The 24750-nt window shown below is 37.9% G+C and overlaps 1 protein-coding gene across 4 annotated transcripts in view; it reads right to left on the bottom strand.

The window, feature by feature from the left end:
* LOC113063935 (E3 ubiquitin-protein ligase NEDD4-like) overlaps window positions 1-24750 on the bottom strand; it is a 70361-nt gene that overhangs the window by 28280 nt on the left and 17331 nt on the right. For 2 of the 4 annotated variants that reach the window (XM_026234398.1, XM_026234399.1), the window contains exons 3-9: window positions 23234-23315; window positions 19500-19538; window positions 18772-18825; window positions 12892-13752; window positions 3637-3687; window positions 2573-2634; window positions 1967-2069 (exon numbers count right to left, since the gene is read on the bottom strand). In XM_026234398.1, the coding sequence (XP_026090183.1) occupies window positions 1967-2069; window positions 2573-2634; window positions 3637-3687; window positions 12892-13752; window positions 18772-18825; window positions 19500-19538; window positions 23234-23315 (1252 nt within the window). Of the gene's footprint in view, window positions 1-1966; window positions 2070-2572; window positions 2635-3636; window positions 3688-12891; window positions 13753-18771; window positions 18826-19499; window positions 19539-23233; window positions 23316-24750 lie in introns of those variants that run through there. The other 2 variants (XM_026234400.1, XM_026234401.1) reach the window with 2 other exon arrangements.

The following is a 24750-nucleotide window of genomic DNA, read 5'->3' as shown; positions in this document are numbered from 1 at the left end:
TGAAATGGTTCAAGCCAAATGGCATACTTTAAATGTAAAATGCCAAGTAGTCTTTGGGGATGAGGATGAATGGACACTAAAATGACTGAAAAGCAGGAGACAAAGCAAGAAAGGAGACATTTAAGTGTGTCTCCATTCTGGAACGAAAACATCTTTCAGTTATCTGCCATGGTCTATAATATTGGAGAATATCTATTATAATGTTGGTCTACATTTACATACATTTACATGTTTCAACAACTGCAATTCCATGTACATGATTTTTTTCTAAAATAAAATGTACGTTTCGGTAATAGATATATCTTTCAAAAAATGTTCTGTAATTTAGATGCCACTGTGCTTATTATTTATTTACTTAATTTCATGTGATATTCATTTTTGTACATTTATGCTAATGAAGTTAATGATTTAGTACATACATTTAATCGTCTGAATCAATGTATTACACATAAAAAAAAAATAAAAAAAAACATTATTAGTGCATTAATATCTCATCGTATATTTTTTAAAATTATCTTATCTTATAACTAGGGCATACAATCCCTAATATGGATGCTTTATGCAAATGTATGTTTATTAGGGGTGCTCTGATCACGATCGGCCGATCTTTAATGCGCATCTCATCAGTAAAGCCGGTTTTCTAATCAGCAGTAAATTCCATCAGGTGCGTGATTTCAAATAGAGCAGCTGTTACTACACAGAGCTGTTGTTAACTGAGAAGATGCGCAAATAATCGCTGAAAATGAACGTGGATTTGCGCAGCTTCTCACCCCTAATGTTTATTACTAGTGAAACCATACTCAACATGGAGCATAAATAATTCAGATACAGGTTTTCATAAAAACAAAGTTTTTTAAAACCATTTTTAAGAAATTGAAAAGTATCATTATATTAATTTAAACAATTATTATGAGTTGATTATTACATAAATTATACAACACAACTATAAAGTGAACGTGACGTGACGTGACGTGACATTCAGCCAAGTACGGTGACCCATACTCAGAATTCGTGCTCTGCATTTAACCCATCCAAAGTGCACACACACAGAGAAGTAAACACACACACACACACACTGTGAACACACACCCGGAGCAGTGGGCAGCCATTTATGCTGCGGCGCCCGGGGAGCAGTTGGGGGTTCAGTGCCTTGCTCATGGGGACCTAAGTCATTTTATTGCCGGCCTGAGATGCAAACCCACAACCCTATGGTTAGGAGTCATACTACACTAGGCCACGACTTCCCCAACAATATTTTACTGGCTTAATTGTTTAGATCTTCTCATCGATCTACCAGTTCACATTTACAACTGAATGTTTGCTGCATAAAAACATGGGTGGATGTTCGCATTGGTCTGAAAAATGCTACTTCATTCTCTACCAGCAGATGCGGGAACGGCAGAAATAGAGCTGTTTCTCCGAATGTAAACAAAGCAGCACAGCAGCTCACTTTGAAACGTGCAGCACTCATATTTGATCAATAAAATAATCGCCTTCAGATTAAGCCATATCTGTTTTTCTTCAGACCAATGCGAACATCCACCCATGTTTTTATGCAGCAAACATTCAGTTGTAAATGTGAACTGGTAGATCGCTTTCTCGTCTTTCCTTCCTCAAATTTAAGAACTCTAGAAATCATAATTAAGACTTTCTTGTAACTTTCTTTCATACGACTTTCTATGGCCTTAATTATGATACAACTAAATTTAAGACCTCTTAAGGACCCACGGTAACCCTGAAACAGAAAATACGCTCTGCGTAAAATGCGCACGTTAATAAAAGTAGTGCCATTAAAATTTATCTGCATTAATGCATTATTAACGCGTTAATTTTGACATCCCTATTTATAACCTCTATTGTTGAAAGAAAAACACTAACAATTAACTTTTTTCTGAGTTCTGAATTGAGACATCCCAAGGAGAGAGGGATCTATACTTTAGATATACTGCTAATGGGTTGGTTTTACCTCAGTTTCTTCCCTCATCTCGCTACTTTCCTCTTCATGGCCTCCATTCTTTGGCAGGTAGGCCATCTTCAGCCTCAGGTAGCCTTTCACCCGAGACTTAGGACTACAGGACATAAAAGCATGTCATCACACAAGTAACACATTATTTGTATTCTTTATAAGCCCTTAATTACAAGGAATTTAATTGTTTGAAATTATTTTCATCTTTTAAGAGCTTCAATATTCTTCCTATAAAATAAAACAGTTTAAAAAAAAGGGTATTATCTCTGGTTGAGAATCACTGTATAGTGAAGTATAGTTGATAGTGAACTAGAGTCATCTAGGATAACATTAAAATATAGCAGTACAGGCCATATGCATTAACTGTTCCTGTGTAAAATATTTGGCCTTAACTATAACCACAGAGCATTAAGGGGATTCACAGGTGTGGTAGTTGCACATTTCTTTCCAAAATAACTGACTAATCTCAGATGTGCTGTATAGTACAAAACATCCAGTCCTCTGAATTAGGTCAAAGTTCAAAACCAACACATTACCCGGTTTTAACTTTAAATATAACCGCTAATGTTCCTGTACTTTGTTTGTGAAAGCTGCATGACGACTGACCTTCTTGGACGCAGGAGAAAGTCTTTAAACGTGTATGGCCGCTCCATTGCAGGGTCCTCCGTCTATACACCAACAAAACAACACAGAAAAAAATCAACAAACATGAATCAAATCTGGGCCAATCTCAGTTCAAACTTACAAAGCATTAATATGTAACAGTCTTCAGCCTGTTTGGGGGTGGATAACCAGCGATATAGACCCTTGGATGACACCCAGCTGTCTTATGTAACACTGTTCTCCTGTTACATTTAAACTGCCCACAGGTTGGATATTCACGGCTGGTCATTAGTGGCTTCAATCTGATGGAAATTGATGGAATTGCCACTTTTGCCAGTGCCCGAAACTAAAACTATGTGAGGAAAGATTGGAGGCCCTGAAGGAAAATGGGAGAGTTTTCCTGTTTGGCAAGTCTAGATGCAAGAGGAGGTGAAAAGCATTCATACTTCAAAACCAGTCCATCCAAAAATCCACAAGGTAGCTTAATCAATAAACAAATTTCTAAGGAAATATAAATCCATATATACACATCTAATTCAAATATAGGAAACCACTTTTAAATATTCAGCAATAAGAGCAGGCAGAAAAGGAGCGTGTGGTCTGGACTGCAACCACGCAGAACTGAAAAGTAGATATGTAGGCGGCCACAAGGAAAACAGACCAGACTCTGTGTGTGCGAGCCTAAATATGCAATCCAGCAAAGAAATCTCACTTTGCCACTGGAAATAGTTTCAATAAAAACAAGAGTTGTTCCATTCCTAAATGTCCAGGAAAACAATATATTGTTCAAAACAAGTAAACTGGAACAAAATACCATATTGAAAACCAAAGATTTTGTCAATCACAAAACCTGCCAACACCTATGTTCTTTTAAACACTGTGCGGAAGCAATTAGGTATGAAATGATGTTTTTTGTAAAAACATTTATTTATATTTTTCCAAACACATGCATACATTTTTAGTTTGAAAACTAGTAAACATTCTCTTCAGTTCAAAGTTAAATATTATTCCTGGGATCAGAACAGCCAATCAGAAATCTTAAGCAAGACAAGAGTACATGACCTTACCGGTAAATGGGTAAGAGGCACATCAACCTGCCCGAGGAAGTCATCTCTGGTCTGTATAAGAAAGAGAAACAACAAAAGAGGGGCGAGAAGAAATTAAAATGACAGAAATAGTAGTAATGTAGAGATTTGGCTTTGAAACAATGACTGACTTTAGCATGACTTGGCAAGGAAAACCACAAAGATGAGACAACCAAGAACCTGTACAACCCAAGAAGAATAAATTAATGTGTATGTATGAGAAAGAGAGAGAAAGAAGGAAATACAGAAATAAGGCAGTGTTCATTTCAGAAGTTTCACTTAAAATGGGAAAAACCTGACAACCAACCCGGTGAGGAGCAGCAGATGGGCAATGAGTGAGGGTCAAAGTCAGAAAGAGTGTATTAATATATGAACCGCCAATCACAAGCCTTCATTCCACCCACCAATTACAATAAGCCAAATTGTGAGATTGTTAGCTTTGATTGTCAGGTGTTTGGGTCGTGGTAGACCAGTAGATTACCTGACCATGGTTGAAATGCTCATACTCGGACCGATCATGACAAATGGGTGCCTGTGTGTGGAATAAACTTATTAAGACAACAAGGACGAATACATAACCCCAGTTACACAATGTTTAGGGCACTAAATGTAAATGAACCACCATGAAAATGCTTCATATTGAAAATTACATCAATGCCACACTGTAAATTAATTTAAATACACGCAGGTGAACCACCTTTGGAACAATATTGTCTGATTCAGTCAATGACACACTCTGGCAGCAGGAAACCAAAAATACATTCTCAAGCCCCTATTAATCACGGAAAACCCACCATGTCTGAGACATTCCTCGGATTAAATGTGAAAAGGTTAGTTCACTCAAAAATGGACATTCTGGTCTTCCCAAAACACAGTAAGCAGATGTGCAAAAAACGTATTACACTTTATTACGAGTTTATTAAGTGCACACTTTATTAAAGGCTTGAAAGAGCAAGGAAAATTTTTTATATAAATCCGATTGGATTCGTCTGAAAGAATAAAGTCACATATACCTAGGATGCTTCGAGGGTGAGTAAAACATGGGCAAATTTTCATTTTTGGGTGAACTAATGGCGCGTTGCAGGCAACCCATAACCCATGTATTTCCAACCTTCTACCCGTGAAAGTGCACCAGAATGGTAGTCAAACCCATGACTTCCCACCCGTGAACTCGTACTAGATCGATGCACTCCCAGCTCCAAGCTCTGACTTCACATGACCCACAAAACAACATTGACAGCCCCTACGGATTATATTGCCTACAGATGAGATAAGTGGTACACGGTGAGAAATAGACTTTAGGACAATATAACGTTCCAATAAATGTAATTGTAGTTATGTTAAATGTAGTTACAATTCCTTGTGCTCAGGCAATTTGGCGTGACTTGTCTGGAATGCTACAATGTCATGAGTCGTGGTTTGAAGTCATGATTTACGGGCTCAAAAACCTGCCTGGAACTGACGATCGGCCATGTAATGACCGCGCTTCTCCTGGTACAGGAAATAGATAGTGAATGGATGCTTGAACTTATTTGCATGTTGTTGTTGTTTTTTTACTTTTTATCCTCATTCCAAATGATCAGGAAAAGTGGAAATCAACTTTGAAGCACAATGGTGCCGCCGTGCAAGAGGGGAGTGTTCACGAAGCACAAACAAATGATCATTTTGACCATTTCCCCAACAGGGATTGGGGTGGCATGGGTGGATGTGGTCGTAGTGTCCATAGGAGAGCTGTTGCTGATCGCACGCTCACAGGGCCGACGGCAGACAGTACAGGAGCAGTCAGCTTGGGGTATGTCTGTGCGCTGTGCCATGCAATGAGAGGTGCCATACTCTTGAGAACTATATACTGTGTAACCTAAATACCTGACTTGGGAGACAGCTGGTCAACTGATCAAAAATAGGCACATGCATTTTACTATGGCACAGTAATATAGTAATAATTGTTCTACTCTCTCCTGTTTTACTGTTGATTTCCTCTTTTCCTGGTCATTTGGAATGAGGATAAAATGTCAAAAAAACAACAACAACAACAACATGCAAATAAGTTCCATTCAATATCTATTTCCTGAATAATACTGATGAACGGATCAAAAAGTAGGCTACTGTTCACATGCGTTTTACTACTATATAGTAGGGATGCACCATTCATGATTTCTCATGGCCGATTCCAATAACGTTTTTTTTACAAGCAAACTTGCTTGGATTCCGATAACGATTTCAGAATTTTTTTTTTTTTTAAACAAACAAGAAAGAAGGAAAGTATGCATAAACAAGATGTTTATTTGGTATTTAACAGGCCATACTGGCTTTTGGCTATTGAAAACAATAACTGTAACCATCTGAAACTAACAGCAGTTACTGCACAGTAAGAAGCCTGCTTTCAGTACAAATAAAGATTATACAGACATTAGCATTTAGCTTTTGTTTATGAACTGGGTTGAAACTACATAGAACTGACCTTAAATAAAAAGATTAACTGTAACCATGTGAAATTAAAGGCAACAACTGCATAATTGTAAAATACAAACAACACAATTACCACACATTCAATAAGATGTTTCTTAATCAGCACTCAGTATTTGTTTAAGGGCCCTATCTTGCACCCAGCGCAATTGACTTTGTACACCGACACATGTGTCACTCCTATTTTGCACCCGCGCAAAGCGCGCTTTTCCCTCCACAGAAGCACGTCGCTAAACTAGTGAATGAACTTGCGCTCCCTGGGCGGTTCAGCGCAAAAAAGGAGGCGTCTTCTGGCGCAAACGATCCCTGGTGCTATTTTGCTGTTCCATTAAACAATTGCGCCACTGACCAGAAAAAACCTAGTCTAGAGTCAGTGGCGCATTGCGCGTTGTTCATTATGCTATTTTAAGGGCGCATGCTTGACCATAATGTATAGCGTGCACAACGCGCATACACTTTGCTCATGTAATCTACACAGATGCAACAGTTATTTTTGCAATTCATAAATTGTTACACTAAAAAATATTAACACGTGAGATGACGGAAATCATTGTGGTGTGCCACCACGATGTGAAAAAATAGGCATAAATCTAGCTTACAAATTATTCAGGCTAATTGTAGTAATTAAGGATCAGACCTGTTGGCCAAATAGTGGCAAGACATATGTGTATATAAGGACATCTGACAAATTGTGGCTATTTCCTCCCACGCCTGTTTAACCGACGCTATTTTGGGTGGGTTTCTCCCATCCCCATACAACACAACTTCTCTGTCTTTCACTGCTCTTACAAGAACATCAGTCTCCTCGGCTGTGAACCGCTCCTGGCGTGCGCCTGGTAAATACGCCATAATAATAGCAATCCATAATGGAACTTGCGCACCTGCTTTTAAAGGGAATGTTGGATGACGCTCTGATTGGTTTATTTCACGTAACGCCCAAACCACACCTATGAATAATGAAGCTACTTCAGACCAACCCATTTTAGATTTGCGCCGGGCGCAAGAGCCATTTATCCCGCCGGGAAAATAGCAACAGCGCCGAGAACCACCCACAAAGTTACTTGCGCTTCGCGCTTTGACACTTGCGTTTCAGATCGTTAAAATAGGGCCCTTAGTTTTTAAATTTGGCTTTAAATAAAAAAAGGTCTTTACCAGTTAGACTAAATAAAAATGTTAAAATCAAATAATGTTGGTGCGAATAAAACAAAGATGTAAAAGTATCTCATTCATCCAATTAAAAAAAAAAAAAAAACATATTTAAGGTAATGATTCACATCTATATTTTTTACTAGAGCCAATGAAAAATAAATAATTATTGTCTCAAAAATCTAGATGTGAATCATTACCCTAACATTTTTTTAATTGGACTAATAAAACACTTTTTCAGCGTGCTACAGCAGGTGATTTTTAAATCAAATTAAGCTGATGTAATTTTAAGGTAAAATAAAAATAATCATCTTATACAGAACTGACATTTACTTCTGGCTTTTCAAACGTGAATGCAAGTTCTGCTTTACAAAGAAAAGCATTTCAGTTTTGTCACAGTTTAGTCCGTTTCAATTCTCATTCAACACACGAGAAGTTGAGCAGAACATCCCTTCACTGTCTCCGCTTGTGCAGGGCACGGACAGGTACAGTACGCTCGCGCAGCTTCAGTGAGCACAGGAAAGGCTCTTATTTGTGCGCCAGTTCACCAATGGCTGATCGCTTCCTGCTATCTGTGCCTCAGACATGTAGCTCTGCACTTCCGGTGTTGAACGGCTACCGTGTCCTGCGCACAGATTTCAAAATACTTCCACACAACTGACATGATAGCGAATGATTACAATGTAGTCTGTGGACGCGGGCGCACTTCCAGAAAAATCGGCAGAAAAAAGACCAAAAACCATCCGATTGCCGATCGCGTATTTTAAGCAAAAAACGACTGGTTCCGATTTATGGCTGGTCAACCGGTCCATCCCTACTATATAGTATAGTAATCTAGTAATAATTTAGTACTTTCTCTGTTTTATAGTTAGTTTTTGATCAATTGGAATGAGGATAAAAAGACACACACACACACACACAAAAAAAACATGCAAATACGTTTAAACATTTCAATATCTACTATTTCCTGAATATTATGAAATTCAAGAGGAGAATTCACGCTTGCCCATGATGTCATAACCCCTCGATTTCCGGTTTTGTTTTGTAGAAAACATATGGAAACACCAAAGACACTTTAAAATGTTGTGCATTTTATTAGACTGGTGACGATCCCGCACAGAGTAGCATTATAACAGAACTCTCAAACATATCTAGTATGATAAAACAGCGCTGCTTTTTCCCCCCACATATGCAAAATCGGAATGAGTGGAAGCGGTGGACTGTGGCAGAAAAAAAGCTCAGCTGCTTTCGAGCTGTGTGTCATGCTCATTCAGTGGCTTTGTTTTGCTTTGACGGCTTTCAGTCTTACCCTGCTTATTTCTACTATGTTAAAAAAATCATTAGCTTATCCATGAGCATGATTTCTGCCCGAGTCCTGCATTGGTTTTGGGGATGAAGACAACAACTCCCATGATTCCACACTCAGTCACGGCATCAAACTATGCTACTTGGTCTTTGTTTATTTTGAATACACGCCCTCTAGCAGCAAAAAAATTACATATTGTGCCTTTAAGCATTTCTGAACAAAATGGGGTTAAATCCTCCAAAACACTAACAACAGCTGTGAAGCACAAACAAAAGCAAAATTGAGCCATTAATTAACCAAAAAGCATGAAGGAATGACCTAGAAAGCTCAAAAAGCTAGTTGAGTCTTAAAAGTCACACTGTAGAAGAATTATGTCCGTTGTGTCTTGGCAAAGTGTCCTGTCACTAAGGAAACTATTTTCCTATCCTTCTGCAATAAAAGGGATGCTCTGAAGAAGTGAAAATGACTTTAACTGATGCCTTTTAACTTCAAAGCGACTTCGTGACCATTAAGATATCATGCCTTTATGACCCTAAAAGCTCTGTTCCTAAGTGTTAAAAATAAATGTTTGCCTAGTCATCGTTTATTACAAAGCTGAGTTAACAGTTGACTCTAGCCATTAAAGTGTAAAAAGTGCAGAAGCAGAGAAAGCAAGACAGCAGGGAAGTGAGAACCAAGAGGCCATGTTTAAAGAGAAACACAAAAAAATGGTTAAATAAACCATACAACAGATCAAATGGAAGGAAACACGAATAAAGCAGCCCATTATTTCAAACTTTACGTCACACAGCTAAGAACTGTAAATTATAGGGTCAGGGGTTATGACAACAGGACCTGACAAGAAACTTCCGACAACTGATCCGCAACACGCAGAGATGATAAAATAAGACTGCAGCCCCTACAAATTATGCAGCAGGGTTCCTGTCTAAGCGACAACAGCAGGTACTACAGCAATAGGAAATGTTGACAGAGCTAGAGTCTTTCAATAAACCTAATTTTAACTCTCTTCTCTTATGAGCAGACACAGGCTTTTCAAAGCTCTAAATCCTGAGTTCTGTAAAAAAAAAAAAAAAGCTGCCACAGCGGATTTAAGTGAGCTTTCCCACAACATTCCCTCTCTAGGTTTGCTAAAACTTGTGATACAGCAAACATGTATTATACATGTCACATGTATTAACCGGAGAGTGCTCACAAGGAAACTCATGCGCCCTGCAAGGGACAAATGCATTAAATGAGTGAAATTTTATAGTTATGTGTAAATGTTTGTAAATTCTGCAAAACCTCTTATTAAAAAGAAGCACTGAGGCAGAACTATTCTACCATATTCTTTGAAAAACAAGGACTTTACAGGTTATGATGTATTGCAAGCCTTGTCTTCAGATAAGATACATCAACAAATACATGCTTGAGGCATTCAAAAGAGCAGTCTTGACAGCAAGAAGTATACAGATCTGTATGAGAGATTTTCACTTCAGATGATGAACTCTACTGCTGGAACTTTCAGTTTCTTGACTGACTCATTTCCAGTAAAGCCTTTTGAACAGGTACTGGAAATATATATGCTGCCAATAGCTGCCTTGGAAACTGGGAAGGTATGACATTCCTAATTGTGGAATAGGAAGAGAATCTCAGAGATTCTGGACCTTCGGTTTGCAAGTGCGCCATCTGTGAGACTGAGTCCTGCTTTCCACATTCCATTGGAAAGATGCTGTTATGACTTCTGCACATGATGAGTACTAGTTTGAGTACTAGTAATGGTTGGTGACAAACAGATGAATGTCCCACACTTATAGCGTGTCAGCATCCCATGAATTGGTTTCTAAGATGAACAGGAATGAATCACTGAAGGGACTTTCAAAGCCAGTAAACTCAATGGTAACCTGGAGGGAATGACAAATTACATGTGCCAAAAATTTAAATTAAATTTAAATAAAAAACAAACAAATGGGTGGACGGTTGAAAAAAGCAAATCGTCGCTGTTGGACGGAAACCTCCTATGTCCAAATTTTGTCAATTTCATATTTTTTCATTAATTGATGATATTGGTCAGTCCCCGCGTGGTTATGTTAATATTACAAATTATTAACCAATCTAAAGTCTTAAGAATAGCTTGAGAGCAAATCTAGTAACTCTATTGGACACTTCAACTGTCCACGATGCATTGGTTTTGTTGTCATGTTTGGTAAGATGGCAAACGTGATTTTTGTGGGGCTTAAATAAAAATATTGACCCGCGCAAGTTTTGACGCTCGTCTGAGGATCGGAACTTAGTGCAAAACAATCCTCTGAAATGCGGACTAAACAATGTGCATTGCAGATAAAACAGATTGTAGCTTACAATGTCAAGGCATGCCGTCAAGTTCAACAAGTAGCTGCCTTTGCCATGTTCATCACTTTAAGCAAGCTAGCTGGCTTCTTGCCTCGTTATCATACTTAAACATGCCGTATAATTTAGGGAAATGATCATTTTACTTTTATTCATTTTGGGTTTTTTTGGATCAACCATGTGTGTCTCCTTACAGTAACTCTGTCTGATGCAGCATTTATTCAGAATACCTGAAGATCAAAGAGCAGAAATTCAAACACCTCCAAGATCTGAAGGAAGTCATCCCAAAGGACTTTCACAGCTTTTATGACAATCTACTTCACAAGCCTAATATAGGATACAGTATTAACACAGTCAATATGATGGCAATGTTATCTGTTAAACTATGATATCAGATATTGATGACAAATATCTACTTCTTACTAGGCTTATTATGCATGTGCATTGAAGTTTTAAAATGTATCTAATATAACACTTGAATTAAATTGGATATTTTGTATACCACCATTAAATTATTGTTTTTATTATTATTATACTGACTTTAAGTTAAACTGTTAGGCCCACTTATAGACTATGCCTCTCTTGGCACTGTGCATGTAAAACACCTCAAGTAGCAAGGTTTTTATTTATGGGAGAAAAAAAGGCTGTCTACTCGCACCAAGTAAGCCTCTTTGGATACAATAACGAGTGAAAATTGTTAGGTTAGATACATTTCGATAGCTGTAATGCTTCGGTTCAGAAGGAACCCCTGTAAGCCTCGAAGGTAAGTTTGCGACCAGATCAGACTAATCTTAATCAGCTCATCGTTTTTTTTTTTTTGTATTGTATTTAGACAGTCTAGTCAGTTTATGGTTTCATTTTGGTATTGCATCACTCATAGCTCTAATGTTTAAAATATTTAAGGAAGATGTATGTAACCACAATCACTGGCTTTGAATAGCTCGTAAAGCCTAGTCTCTTGTCAAAAGGCTCAACGTGACCACAGACTGATGAACTGCTGGCAGCAGCGACGTCTGTGTCTATACCATTCTTATCAATGAGAGCGTAAACTCGTATATCCATGCTCCCAAGTCATAAAACTCGTATCTCTAATAAAAAATGATGTTGGGGAAATGTTGTGTCAATGTTGGTACACAACAGTATATGATGGCAATATAAGGTATAATACCAACTTTAACAATACAATGTTGAATAACTAAAATAAATATGCAGTTTTTTTTAATTTCCAGAAAAATAATGGTTTTGGAGATACGAGGATTCCACCCGACAGCGAAGAGATGCTTAAGATCTGAGAAACTCAAACAAAGCCTTGAGCTTAATAGAACTATGATGCATGAAGATTCTTTATTTGAGCAACAATACTTTTTTTGTTTTTAAGTTACTGATACTAAGAACAGCATTATATTTAACTATATATTAGACCTTAATCACCACAGAACAGCTGTTTGAAGAGATGAACAGTGACTCAGGCCAAAAGGAGAAAAGCCGCTTTCAAAACATACAACACTTGACCCGGGAATAAAGATAGAACAGGCTCCTCTTTAAGAGAATGGGGGGTAAAACAAGTGGACAGGACCCCATGAATGAAATTACGCCTGAAAATGCTTCTGCTTTCTCTATATTTTTCACTTCTTGAATATCAAACTGAGTATAAGAGTTTGTATGCTTGTTGGGTAACTAAAGACAGTGCGGTTACGTCTTGTTCTTGGCCCCCATTTTCGTGGAATATTCACTTCCCAGAATGTGGGAAAGTCATTCTTCAACCCACCTCCTCTTTCCACCAAAATCCTGCTACCTCTTCTTTCATCTGTTTTTCCCATTCTCCAGCCACTTACAAACTATTAAAACACACTTTGAGAGGTCTACACCCTACAGCATACTTTGTGGAACTAAACAATGGCTTGTTAATAAAGCAAACCTGAAATGTAAAAAATAAACTATAAAAAGTATGTGCTTCATTTTCTGCTCAACTTTAGTCCCTTTTCTGTATTTACCTGTTGATTGCTGCAGTTAGGCACCTTTCCAAAGCTAATATCCCGTGCAAGGATGGGGCTGTGCTCACCTCCATGGCTGAAACAGATCTTAAACTTGGACTGTCGGGAGTTCTGTTCCTTCCTAATTTTGAATGTGCAAACTTGAGTACTGCTCTCAAGAATCTCACTCTCGGTCTCCATTTCTGAGATCGGGGAATGAAGATTTGGCATAGATCCAAGCCGTGAAGGAGCTCCTCTGGGCTGCATTGTCTGTGAGGTGCTCCTCTCAAGTTGGATCCGAGGGTACCGCACCAAGGGGCTGCCTTTAATACCCGTGATGCCCAAATCATCGGCCTGAGAAGTAGGGCTAGGGTGCCGTCCTTGGTCCTTTTGAAGCTGGAATACAAGTCTTTGTGTTCCAGGACCTCTGTCTGAGCTTTGCTGAACAGCCCAACGGTGGCCATTCTGGTCATTCTCACTGTAGGGCATGATCCTGAACCGCTGGACATCCGAGCCATCTGCGGATCTTCTTTGAATACAAAAACCTCCAATGGTAATCCCTTGATTACTGGGTGCACTAGCATTACCATTTTGTCCATCACATGGTCGGACGTAAAAGACTTGCCTCTTAGGCTGAATGGGCTCAGTACCTGGTTGAGATTGTTCCACATTTTGGCAAGATGGGGTTTCTCCTCTGTAGTAAGCTGGAGGTGGAGGTAAGGCCCAGCTTTCACCGGGCTCAGTGTATGGGGGAGCTGGATCCCGAGGGTAATCTGGAGGTGGATCAAAGGGCAATGCGTCTTCTTGAGGTGCAGTTGTGCGTTGGAGAGAAATCTGGACAGAGGTGCTCTTGGTTGTCCGTGGTTCAGTTTGACCCTGGAGCTGTGGGATGAACATGGAAGAGCTTCGCTTTAGAGAGGCATCTGAACAAGCACTCAATTCTGGGCTCTCAGAAAGTCCTTCATTTTGTGTCTGTGTATGGCACATTGTGGCCCCTGCGCCACAGTAGCCACTATCATCTCCGTCCTCCACTGTCCCATTTAGCTGCTCCAACTCAGTGTTACCTCGACCAGATCCAAAATACAACCGAAACCGGTGAGACATTCTCCTGTCTGACTTGATCTGTCTCGGTCCAGCTCTTGCTGGATCTGCCTCGCTCACTGTTTAGTTTGTCTGATCCCCTTTTGCTCTCCCTCTCTCGGTCTTGCTCATCCACCCTCTTTCCTTTCTCTCTTTCCCTTCCTCACAGACAGAGGCTGCATTTTGTTTCACAGCTACCAGTGAAGCGCTGCCAGGGAGCTTAAAAGTTCAACCCACAAAGAGAGAGAGAGAGAGAGAGAGGGAGAGAGAGAGAGAGTGAGCGTGCAAGTAAAAGCTGGAAACAATGGGAGAGACAAGGAAAAATAAAAAAAACTATCCCATATGTCACTGTTTGAGCTGAAGTCTGATAGTGACAGACAACAGAAATAGCCCAAGTGGCAAACTGCATTCCAGGTTTGACTGGATAAGGACGCCTGGTGCTCTTGCAAGCAAAGGTGAGGGAAGGGTTGCCAAAGTCTCGTGATCCAGATGGCACCCACCCCCACTTTCCTGTTAGACCCAAACAGCACTCTCTCAGCTGCTACTATTCTGTCAGGGGGAACTAAACCGCCGGGGGTGGGATGAGACAGAGAGGGATCACAGCTGACTCAGGAAACACTCTCCAGAAGCTCATAAATCTTTGTGCTTATCCCACATATGGGGCACACTGAGACCAAGCCAAGTTGGGACGTGATGTTACCCAAAACTCAAGCTGGTAAAAGTACTATTTTTAATTACTTACCGCCAAAAATATCAGACAGAACAAAAACAATTCACACACAACCATCACTCAGACCTATATAGGTAAGCAGAAGTATTAGAGGTGTACCACTATCGTTAGAGACATTTTCCAAGAAATACACAGGAAATGTCCATTTACTGGAAAAACACTGGAGCTTTTCATGTCTGGGCCTCTGTATAGACATGCAAAATTTCCAATCAGGCTTCTTAAAGACTGGCATGGCTGAAATGTTCCATCTCTATAAAAAAAAAAGGGAAGTTTTAAACCACAAGACAGTCACCCTCTTTCAACACAGTAACAATGAATCAGGATGCAGCCCAGGGGCCATTTCATTTTCATAAATAAAATCTACAATCACGACCACTCCTAAAACAAAAGCAACAAAGGAATCTACTTCACTTTGCACTATTTAAAAACTCTTAACTCGTGGGTCATTTGAAAAACAAAATAATTATAATGTGTTGCCTCAAAATGATTGGAAATATGATCAATCACTGATGACTGACAGCCAAATTTATAATGTATAAGCCACAAGACTGTGCTAAATGCTTCATAAAGTCTATTCAGGGTGAATAATGGTAAGTTTCTTGTTCTGGCATTTGCTTTTGCTATACAAACACAATCCACAAAATCTGAATGTTTAGATCAGTATACAGAACCCTCTGCCAACAGACACGCAAATATCATAATCAATATGATCCCAAGAGATGACGCTGGACTGTGCATATTCAAATTCAAAGAGAGCTTTGTCTAAGTGAGAAAGCCTGCACGTATATCCCTAATGGAATAAAGGCCAAAATCAGAATCCTTGGAACTCATATTAAAGATTTTTTAACAATAATAAACAAACAGAACAATTTGTAACACTGAGTTACGCTTTACCACAGCAATATTCTGAAGTCTCAGTTTTGCTTGTTTTATCACTTACTAGCCAGAAATCATAAGTATGATCGCTTCATGATGTAAATGTATCACATACAAAGTATGGATTGCTATAAAAGGTAAGTTCGGTTTTATAAAGTTAAAATTACCACAAATGTGACTATTTAGAGTGCGTCTGTGCAGGAACACCAGCCGGACACTGCAAAGTCAGTGCAGTGTCTTATTGGATGGAGTGAGTAAGACAGCCTCCAACTGAAAGAAAAGTGTTGATTGTGAGAGTGTGGGTGCTCTCTAAAGGGGATATTGTTTGGAGGGCACACATGCAATGCTAGGGGGGGAGCTGTGAACAAAGAACGGAGACATCATTCATAGTAGGGCTGCACGATATTGGGAAAAAAATTACATTGCGATATTTATTTTTCTGTGATATATATTGCGATATGAAATTTAATCAAATTTTTCTTACAAACAAAAATGGGATGAGCACACTTACATTCTCATTTTAAATGATTTAAACATCGACATCATTTTGTCAATTGACTAATATGCGCGAGGAAGATAGAGCAAGACAGCGCTCGTGTTGTTTGAAGATGGGGAGCGTGCGGCCGGGGCTCGCTCTCTCTCGCGCGCTCTGTCTCTCTCACGCTCTCTCTGTCGCACACGCGCTCTCTCTGTCTGCCCTGTTAAACTCACAGGACTTAAAATTTTAAAACTGCTGTGAAATTAATCTGCGAATCACATTCGTCAAGGGCCGTACAGTTAATGAATAACGGATCAACTACGACAGCCTACATCACACATCCTACAATGTGACTATCGTGGATTTGTACATTGCAATATCGATGCTTAAATGACATCGTGCAGCCCTAATTCATAGCGTAAGCATTAGTTCCACAGCACCAATTTTTCTGGGAATAACGACAGAGGACTTCCACAGTGCTACCTACACATACGACACCTTCACATACGATTTACTCAGCTAATATAAAGAATATTTCATAAAAACCGACATTACATAAGCCTAAACAGCAAACATTTGGCTGAATGATAGCAAACGGGTGATTTGAACTGGAATGTTTTCAAGAAACACATTCGCTCACCCACACAACTCTGGGGTGGTTATGTGTCTCCATGACAGCGGTTTTCAGAAGGATCTACAAAAATTGCTATAAACTGTGGTGTGTGACCCATCTTATTCACATCTAAACTTAAAAAAGAAGGCATTCAATTGTCTGTCTTGCTTGGACCATTGGAACTTGTGTGTGAGAGTTCATTACAGCTAGCTCTTAAGTAATCCAAAGTTACAAAATGCTTTGTACAAAAGAAAGTAGATTGATAGAGGCACTCTCACTGAGAAAGCAGGAAAGAGGGTAAGAAAAGGAGAAACAGGCAAAGAATGACAAGGTTATGAATGAGAAGACACAGGGAAGAAAATAAAGAGATAAGAGAGGGATGGAAATAGACTGAGAGCATGTATCATGTGAAAATCATTCATTAAATCTATGTCCAGTCAGTGGGACACCATCCATGCGCTCCCTCAGACTTATAAGGAAGAAGCTCAGTTTCTGCTCAACCCTGCACTGAAACTCTGCCAAATCCCATCACACAGGAGTGACAACAACCGTTTCCCTGTGAACTGCAACAACTCATACACTGCAGAGTTACAGCAGAGAACAATACCACTGCCTGGTCACAAACTGAATGGTATACTCAGAGTAACTAGATCCAAAACTTCAAAATGCACTCAGTGGTTCTCAACTGGTATTGCTTCTGGCCTCAGATTCTACATTGGACATCAAATATATGTATCTAAGGAAAATACACAAAAATAAGCACACATAAAAAAAAGTAAAAAAAAAAATAAATAAATAAAAAGTTATCCTTATTTTTTAAAGTTGATAAGTGGTGTTATTTGCATTTATCATTTTCCCCTGCTTTTCACAATCTATTATTGTAACCTACTTGTGGGTTGCAACCCACCAGGTGAGAACCACTGTTTAGATGCAGTTGCACTGTAATCATCTAATAATGCCTTAAATAACCTGCATAACTGTAGTTTGCAGTACACTGCCATTTAGTATAGACCATATTTGGAGGATTTATGCTAAATTCAGACTTGAGAGACAACTCTCTGCACAATAAAGAGGAAGCAAATTGGGTCCCAAAACTAAGTAATTGTTTAACTGAAGTCAGTCTTAATGATACAAATGAACTCTAAACTGGTTCTCACATCATCTCCCCATTAAAAAAAATGCAAATGGTTTTGTACTATGTACTTTGAGCAAAATGTGTCATGGGTACTGCATACCAAGCAAAGCAATTGAGCATTGTTGCCATGGGGACACTAATGAACGGTTTAGCACTAGCATTAGTTGCATAACAGTGAAATTTAATTTATTGTCTCATAATTAAATCATTTAATAATGTACCAGTCAGTGCCTGACAAACAACTAAATCTTCCAAATGTGCCGAATCTTCTGGGCCGGAAAAGAATAAATAAAACAAATTTCAGACTCTAACGATTCTTTCGAAGGAACAGTTGAGAGTTGCAAGCTATTTTATAAATAGAGAAGTGAAAACTGGAACACCAGTTAACACACAAGCTGACACCAAGAATAGTCATTACATCACTAACAGAAATAAAAAAAAATAAAAAAATTCTATAATGTCATTATATTCATTATATTGCTATACTACATTCAATATCAAAATGTAAAGCAAAAATTGCTCAATTTAGTATTTTATCCCTTAGCGACATTCTTGCTAGTTGCAAGTGTCTATTTCAATGTTCTATAATAGTTATGGTATGTGTAAACTATCCGTGGATATAGGTGAGTGTTTTCAATTCTCAAAATAAGTGAGGGGGATTGTGGGATTGAAAGCAGAGGGGAATAAGTAATGAGAATGTCATAAAGTTGACTTTATTGAAACTTTATAAAAAAATAATAATAATAAATGCCATTGCGGCAGCCAATCACACTAAATGAAGGCGATAATATTTGCCCTAAGCATTTTGAAATCCTGAGTCACATTGATAGACATTACATCTAATTCAAATTTCAATTTACATGCATTTATTGTGGCAAAGCTATGGCTTGGTTAACAAACTGTCAATGTGTAGACTGGAACTTCGAAGTCGACCAAGGCAGTTCAATAGATTTTTAAGCAGATTTTCATGTGCTGAAGGTGGATCTTACCAGGCGGTTTTCATCAAACACCTCAAAAAGAAGTCTGTGGTTCTGTGGGCAGACCTGCAGACATGGCAGAAGAATGTACGTTTTTTGTGAACCACTGTTGATGAAATTCAATTTATATATATGAAGCTACAGACAGAAATACACATGCACATACTCACACATTTCACAGTCACATTCAAGGTACCTAATTATCCAAAGCATGCATTTGCAATGTGCAATACACTGTAAAACTCTTTTACTGGCAGGGCTGTTTTCTGAGATTCAGGTGTAAATCTAGGTACTCTAATGAATAGTGGGGTCATGATTGTGGGCTTAGAATAGCATGTATAAATCACGTCCTTGTGAATGGATTTCTAAATGAAGCAGCCCACAATCTTTCACTAGATCGTTTTACACACAAGCAACATTATCGGCCATTGACATCACAAACGTACACGCTGCTTCTAATAATAGATTCTTAGGATTGTGGTGGTGCTGAAAGATTAGGTATAAATAACAGATGTGCATTCTGAAATATAGTTCTAAAGTGTTGATTTTTTAAATAGCACTGTACAAAGTTAAGATTCAATAAAGCATAAATCACAGATAAAAATTACAGTAGGGAACATTCAAGTACAAAATCATTGGTAGTTTTCAGAGCAGGTGTATTTCTGGATTACATGAGCCAGATTTGTCTTACCTGAGGATAAACAAAAATAAATCAATAAATAACAGAAAAAGCAACTTACTCTGAAATAGAATTCTTCATTCCATTTAGGATTGAGAGTCTGAAAAAGAATCAAAACCATGTTCATTTACACGTTTCTACATTCAGCTCACACAACCGATACAAAATGAACTGATACAAAATGAACTGATACAAAATTGTACTTTAGCTTCTACAAAGTTGAGAGTTCCTGCTTTTTTCTTCAACCTTTTAAAATCTTTTTTTGATTTCCACTTTTACTGATTACAGGTGGGGAATAAAGCAAGAGTCTTCAACAGGGGGTCTGTGACCCCTAGGGGTTTTAGCAGCGGTACAGCAGGGGGTCTGCCAATTTAGGTTTGATCACAAATATTTTTTGTTAAAAAACATAAAAAAAATGGGTAAAAACAGTCAATTTTAAATAAAGTCACCTTGAAATGAAAGCAAGAGCATCCTTAGATAATACGGTAATCTCATAATCTCAATATTGGCAAAACAGATTTAGCAAACGCTTCATGTACATGTTTGTTGATCTTTCATGTCTGTTGATTTTTCCTCCTTAAAACCAAATTACAAATCTACATCTTGTTTGCAACACTCAACTCAAATTTAGGAATCAAACTGGAATTTAAAAGACATTCTTAATTAAATTCTGAATTATTATACCCACTTGGTAAGAAATTTAAGTAATAAAGCCAGTAGGGTACCTAAAAAAAATTATTCTGATGGAGAAAGTGGATTGGATCATTTCATCATCTAACTACAGCAGTGACAAGCTGCTTGCCATTGACTTGATAAGATTTACAACACAAAGGAAATTTAAAACAGGAGACCTTGGCTAATATTTACTATACTTGAATAAAATATTTTACGGTCGCTCACAGAGACAAGAAAAACAGAAGAGAGAGAGACAAAAGAAGGGTGGGTGCTGACATTCAGACAGAGAGAGTGCACCAGATCCTTGACTGGTATTGATCCTTGAAGTGGAAGAAGAACTTAATCTAAGTCAACACAGCAGATTGATTGACAGCTTCATTTAAAATGTCCTCAGAGGAGTACCTCAGTCGATTTAAAGCAATGGAGAAACAAATATATGCAATAAAACATGTAAATGCTTTCCATTTTTGCTAAAACATTAAAACTGTTTATTAAAATGTATTTTATCAGTACAATCGGAGTAAAACATTGAACTTAAAATTTTCTGAATTTCTTAGTAGCTTGTACTGTATGTCACTCTTTTGTGTTAATGACAGTAGAACTGACAATAAAAATACCATATTCACGTTATCCAGCATTTGATTACCACAAAATACCACAAACATTTTACACTGTGAATCACAGATTCTCAATGTGGTCTCAAAGTAGCACATTAAAATGTCATTTGCACAAAGACTCCTTGATGGGCAGGTTATAAACGTATGCACTGATATGATTCGCACACACAGACATGCTGGATGCTTTAAATAAATCTGATTTATTGGTCTGTGAACCATGTGCCAAAGCTTGTGAAAATGCTTAGAGTTATTAAAGTGTAGGAACACACCCAGGTGTAAATTATACAAGAAGAACACAAAGTAATAACTGATGGAAGCTCTGGCCGATCTCAATATTTTTCAGCCTTTTAACCATATATAAATGCTTTCCAGACTTACATATATTATATCTATATCTGCATAATATATATATATAACGTGATGATCGGACAAATCAAGTTTTGAATTGATTTACTAAAAAAACTTTTCATTTAATCCCATAATTTTATACCATCAGCAAAACCAATCTGCCAATCTCCTTATTGTATAAAGTCCCTTGCAAGCCAAATCATGCTGGTGGACTGAAATCCTTTCTCTTTGCAGTGACTGCATCTCTTATGGCGGCCAGGCCAATTTCTTTCCTCCAATTTGATTCTTCCTGACATGCCCGTTGCATCCGACAGCCAACTGCTTGCCTAGTTTTTATCCTACTTGGTAAATGACCAAATTAAGTCAATTTACATACTCAACAGCCTTCCCACAACTACTAGTACCACAGGGTACTCTTTTATCAAACCACATACTTTCTCTTAGCAGTGTTATGCCGATGAAACTCAATTTTAGATCTTATAATCTCCCTCCATTTCCACTTTCTTCACAGTCTGCATCTCTCACGTTCCTGCTTAGATAACTAATCATCACCTTAAGCTAAACCTAGACAAGGGTGACTTCCTCTTACTCCAGGCCAAACGGCCACAGGTCAATCCATCTCCATGACTGTTGAGGGTCATGCAGTTGTCATCTCCTAACTAACAGAGAATCTTGTCACAGCCTGCAGAGCAGCTTCACCCTTATTTATCTTTGTCCACACAAAGTTTTCCAATAGTTAATTGCCTTTTGTAAGAAACAATTTAGACTGGCATCTCACAAGCTATGCTAACCTGTATGTAAACTCAAAGCACGTAACTAAATAAGGAAAAATATCAGGTTTTTGATGAGCATGTGTCCCAATTATATAAAACATCTATTTTATGGATATTTAGTGTCAACATTTCCATTAACAATAATGAGTGCAATACATTTCCTGACACACAAAAATGTATTAAGGTTAAAGTGCATTAGCCATATAAATAGATATAGCTCATAATGAGTATATTTACACTTTCAAATGCCTGGCCAAAATATACATCTTCATTCAGATAATAATGACAAGATGCTCTGCTGTCTGATGTGCCACAGGCCATTGAGTTCCCAGACCAGTGTATCAAAGCAGGACGTCTAAAGCATCCATCAACAGTGAGACCAGAGGAACAAGGAGGCTTGTGCTCCACAGCAGTGCATTGTCAGCTAAACCTGAAGAGTCTGCAGTCTCAGCACAGGAGACTCCAGAGTAAGGACTTTACTGAGGAGTGACTTAATGAAACTGAATGGACCCAAATGCTGACTGACTAGCTAAATCAATTTATCGCCTGCTCCAAGGCAGACCAAACTTTTTGTTTTCATTCAGTGGTCTAAAAGAAACCTCCAAAGAAAATTAAGAGGAAAAAAAATACTTCGAGAATATGAAGCCTAATTGATTAACAATTCTTCCTTAATTATTAATTATTATTCAGACAATTAACAAATGACCAAATTAATTTACATGAATTAATATTAATAATATTAATAATATTTAATAATTATTCTCACTCCTATATTTGCAACACTTTGCAATATGGTCCATATTTTAGTTAACATTGGTTAATGTGTTAACAAACAATAAGCAATATATTTGTAACAGTATTTATTATTCTTTTTTAACATTAATTATTTTGTATTTTTTATAATGTAAATGTAATTATTACATGTTAAAATTTAAATTAAGATTAATTAGGGCTTTACATTTTCTAAAGAACAATATTATACATGCATCAAAACAGTTTTCTGCTGTTAAAAACATTTTTAAAGAATTATCTGTCTGGCCTAGAATACGTTTTCATCAAAACAAAGCATGCACTTGGCTTTAAGAGGGTCTATGAATGTCACATCAACACTCATTTAAATGGTACTCGGTTCTTATAATTGATTCAACTGTGTTATATTATTCAAGGCGTGATATCATTATGAAAGCCCATGCAGTAGTGCCACAGGTCTATGGAAGTACTCCTCCTAGTGGTACTGGCTTTAGCATCTTCAACCATCAGATGCTTTTCTCATCGCTTCTTTACTTTGGGTGCTTTCAGTTCTCTCAGTCATCCTAAAATTTCTCAGAAACAAACTAAACCTTATTGTCACAAACAAGCTACTGAGTGTGAATAAAACTTACCTTTTTGATGGTTTTCGTTTGTACTAAGGCAAGCTCACGGTTTTCATCAGTGACATACAGGGAGAGTTTGACGTAAGGATCACTGACAGGAAGTAAAGAGACAAAAATACATATAAGACCTTCTCACAACAACCAATTTGAAAATGAACATTAAAAATGAATACACACAAAACTGGAAAAGATTAAATGTATTTATTAAACAGTAAATTCTTATTTTAACAATACTGATACATCACTTATTTCTCATCTTGTACTATAAAATGTACCTTTGGCTGGTCAGGCAATTAAATAATGAAGTAATAAATCTGTTACATCTTCGCAATGGAAAAATTATTTTGACTAAGAGATATGCTACAAAGATAACCATTGATTCACAAACACACATCATTTGCAGGGGTGGGAATCATGATCCCAATAACAGCAGGATACAGCAATTCTGCGATAATTGATACATTGCTAGACATTCCTATAATGATACATCATGATATCTGTCTAGCTATGAAAACAGAATGCCTGTGAAAAGGTTAAGTGCAGGTTCTCTCTATTCATTCAAGTCTAAACTGCTGAAAATTCAGCAGAGAATCATTTACTTCTTTCTACTGTTGAACATGAAAGTTATTTTGAAGAATGTGGGTGTCTCCAGCACTGTTGGGAACGTTACTTTAAAAAAGTAATTAGTTATAGTTACTCACTACTTGTTCCAAAAAGTAACTGAGTTAGTAACTGAATTACTCTATAATAAAACTCGTTACCAGGGAAAGTAACTATTTGCGTTACTGTAAAAAAGAAAAAAAGAAAAAAAAAAGTTGCTTCATGTAAGAGAATTTGTACTTTTTTTTTTTTTTTTTTGCAGTTTTCACAAGTCTAATGACATGAGTAGAACAGACAGGTGTTCGTACATAACTTTCAATATTTATTGCACGTCAACAGACAGCAAGAGTTTTATCCTGCACTTCAAGTATTATCTTTGTAAGAAAAGTGTTTTTGGCCACTAGCTTTTTAGATGCGTGTGTCACACATTACATGTACACCTTACATGCATGTTCTTGCCTTTGACCACAATGAATTTGAAGTAGTGCTTATATCTTCACCTTGAAAATGCCAACTTTTCATCGGATTGCTCCTCACTCGCCATCTCTGCTGCGAATCTCTGTGTAGCTGACTGTTGCGTGCGTGTTTGTGTGTTTGGCGCAGCCGCGTGTGCTGGCATGTGTGTAAAAACACTGGCTCTGATTGGCTACCATGAAACACATGACTCTTCCTTAGCCAATCACAACCGCTTATCTCGTCAATAACCCACCTGCTCACTCACTGTGTGAGCCAGGGGTGTGTTCGGATTGCATAGTTTATTAAATCAATGCATAGTAACGCACCGCATTTAACGTTCAGTAACGTTAACGGCGTTGTAACGACGGGAAAAGTAATTAGTTAGATTACCGCGTTACCGTTCTTTTAAACGCCGTTATTCCAAACACTGGTCTCCAGTGACTTCCACACTATTTTTAAATATATTTTTT

This window comes from Carassius auratus, chromosome 46 (genome assembly GCF_003368295.1).
Source record: "Carassius auratus strain Wakin chromosome 46, ASM336829v1, whole genome shotgun sequence".
NCBI lineage: Eukaryota > Metazoa > Chordata > Actinopteri > Cypriniformes > Cyprinidae > Carassius > Carassius auratus.
This window is presented reverse-complemented; position numbering and strand designations above follow the sequence as displayed.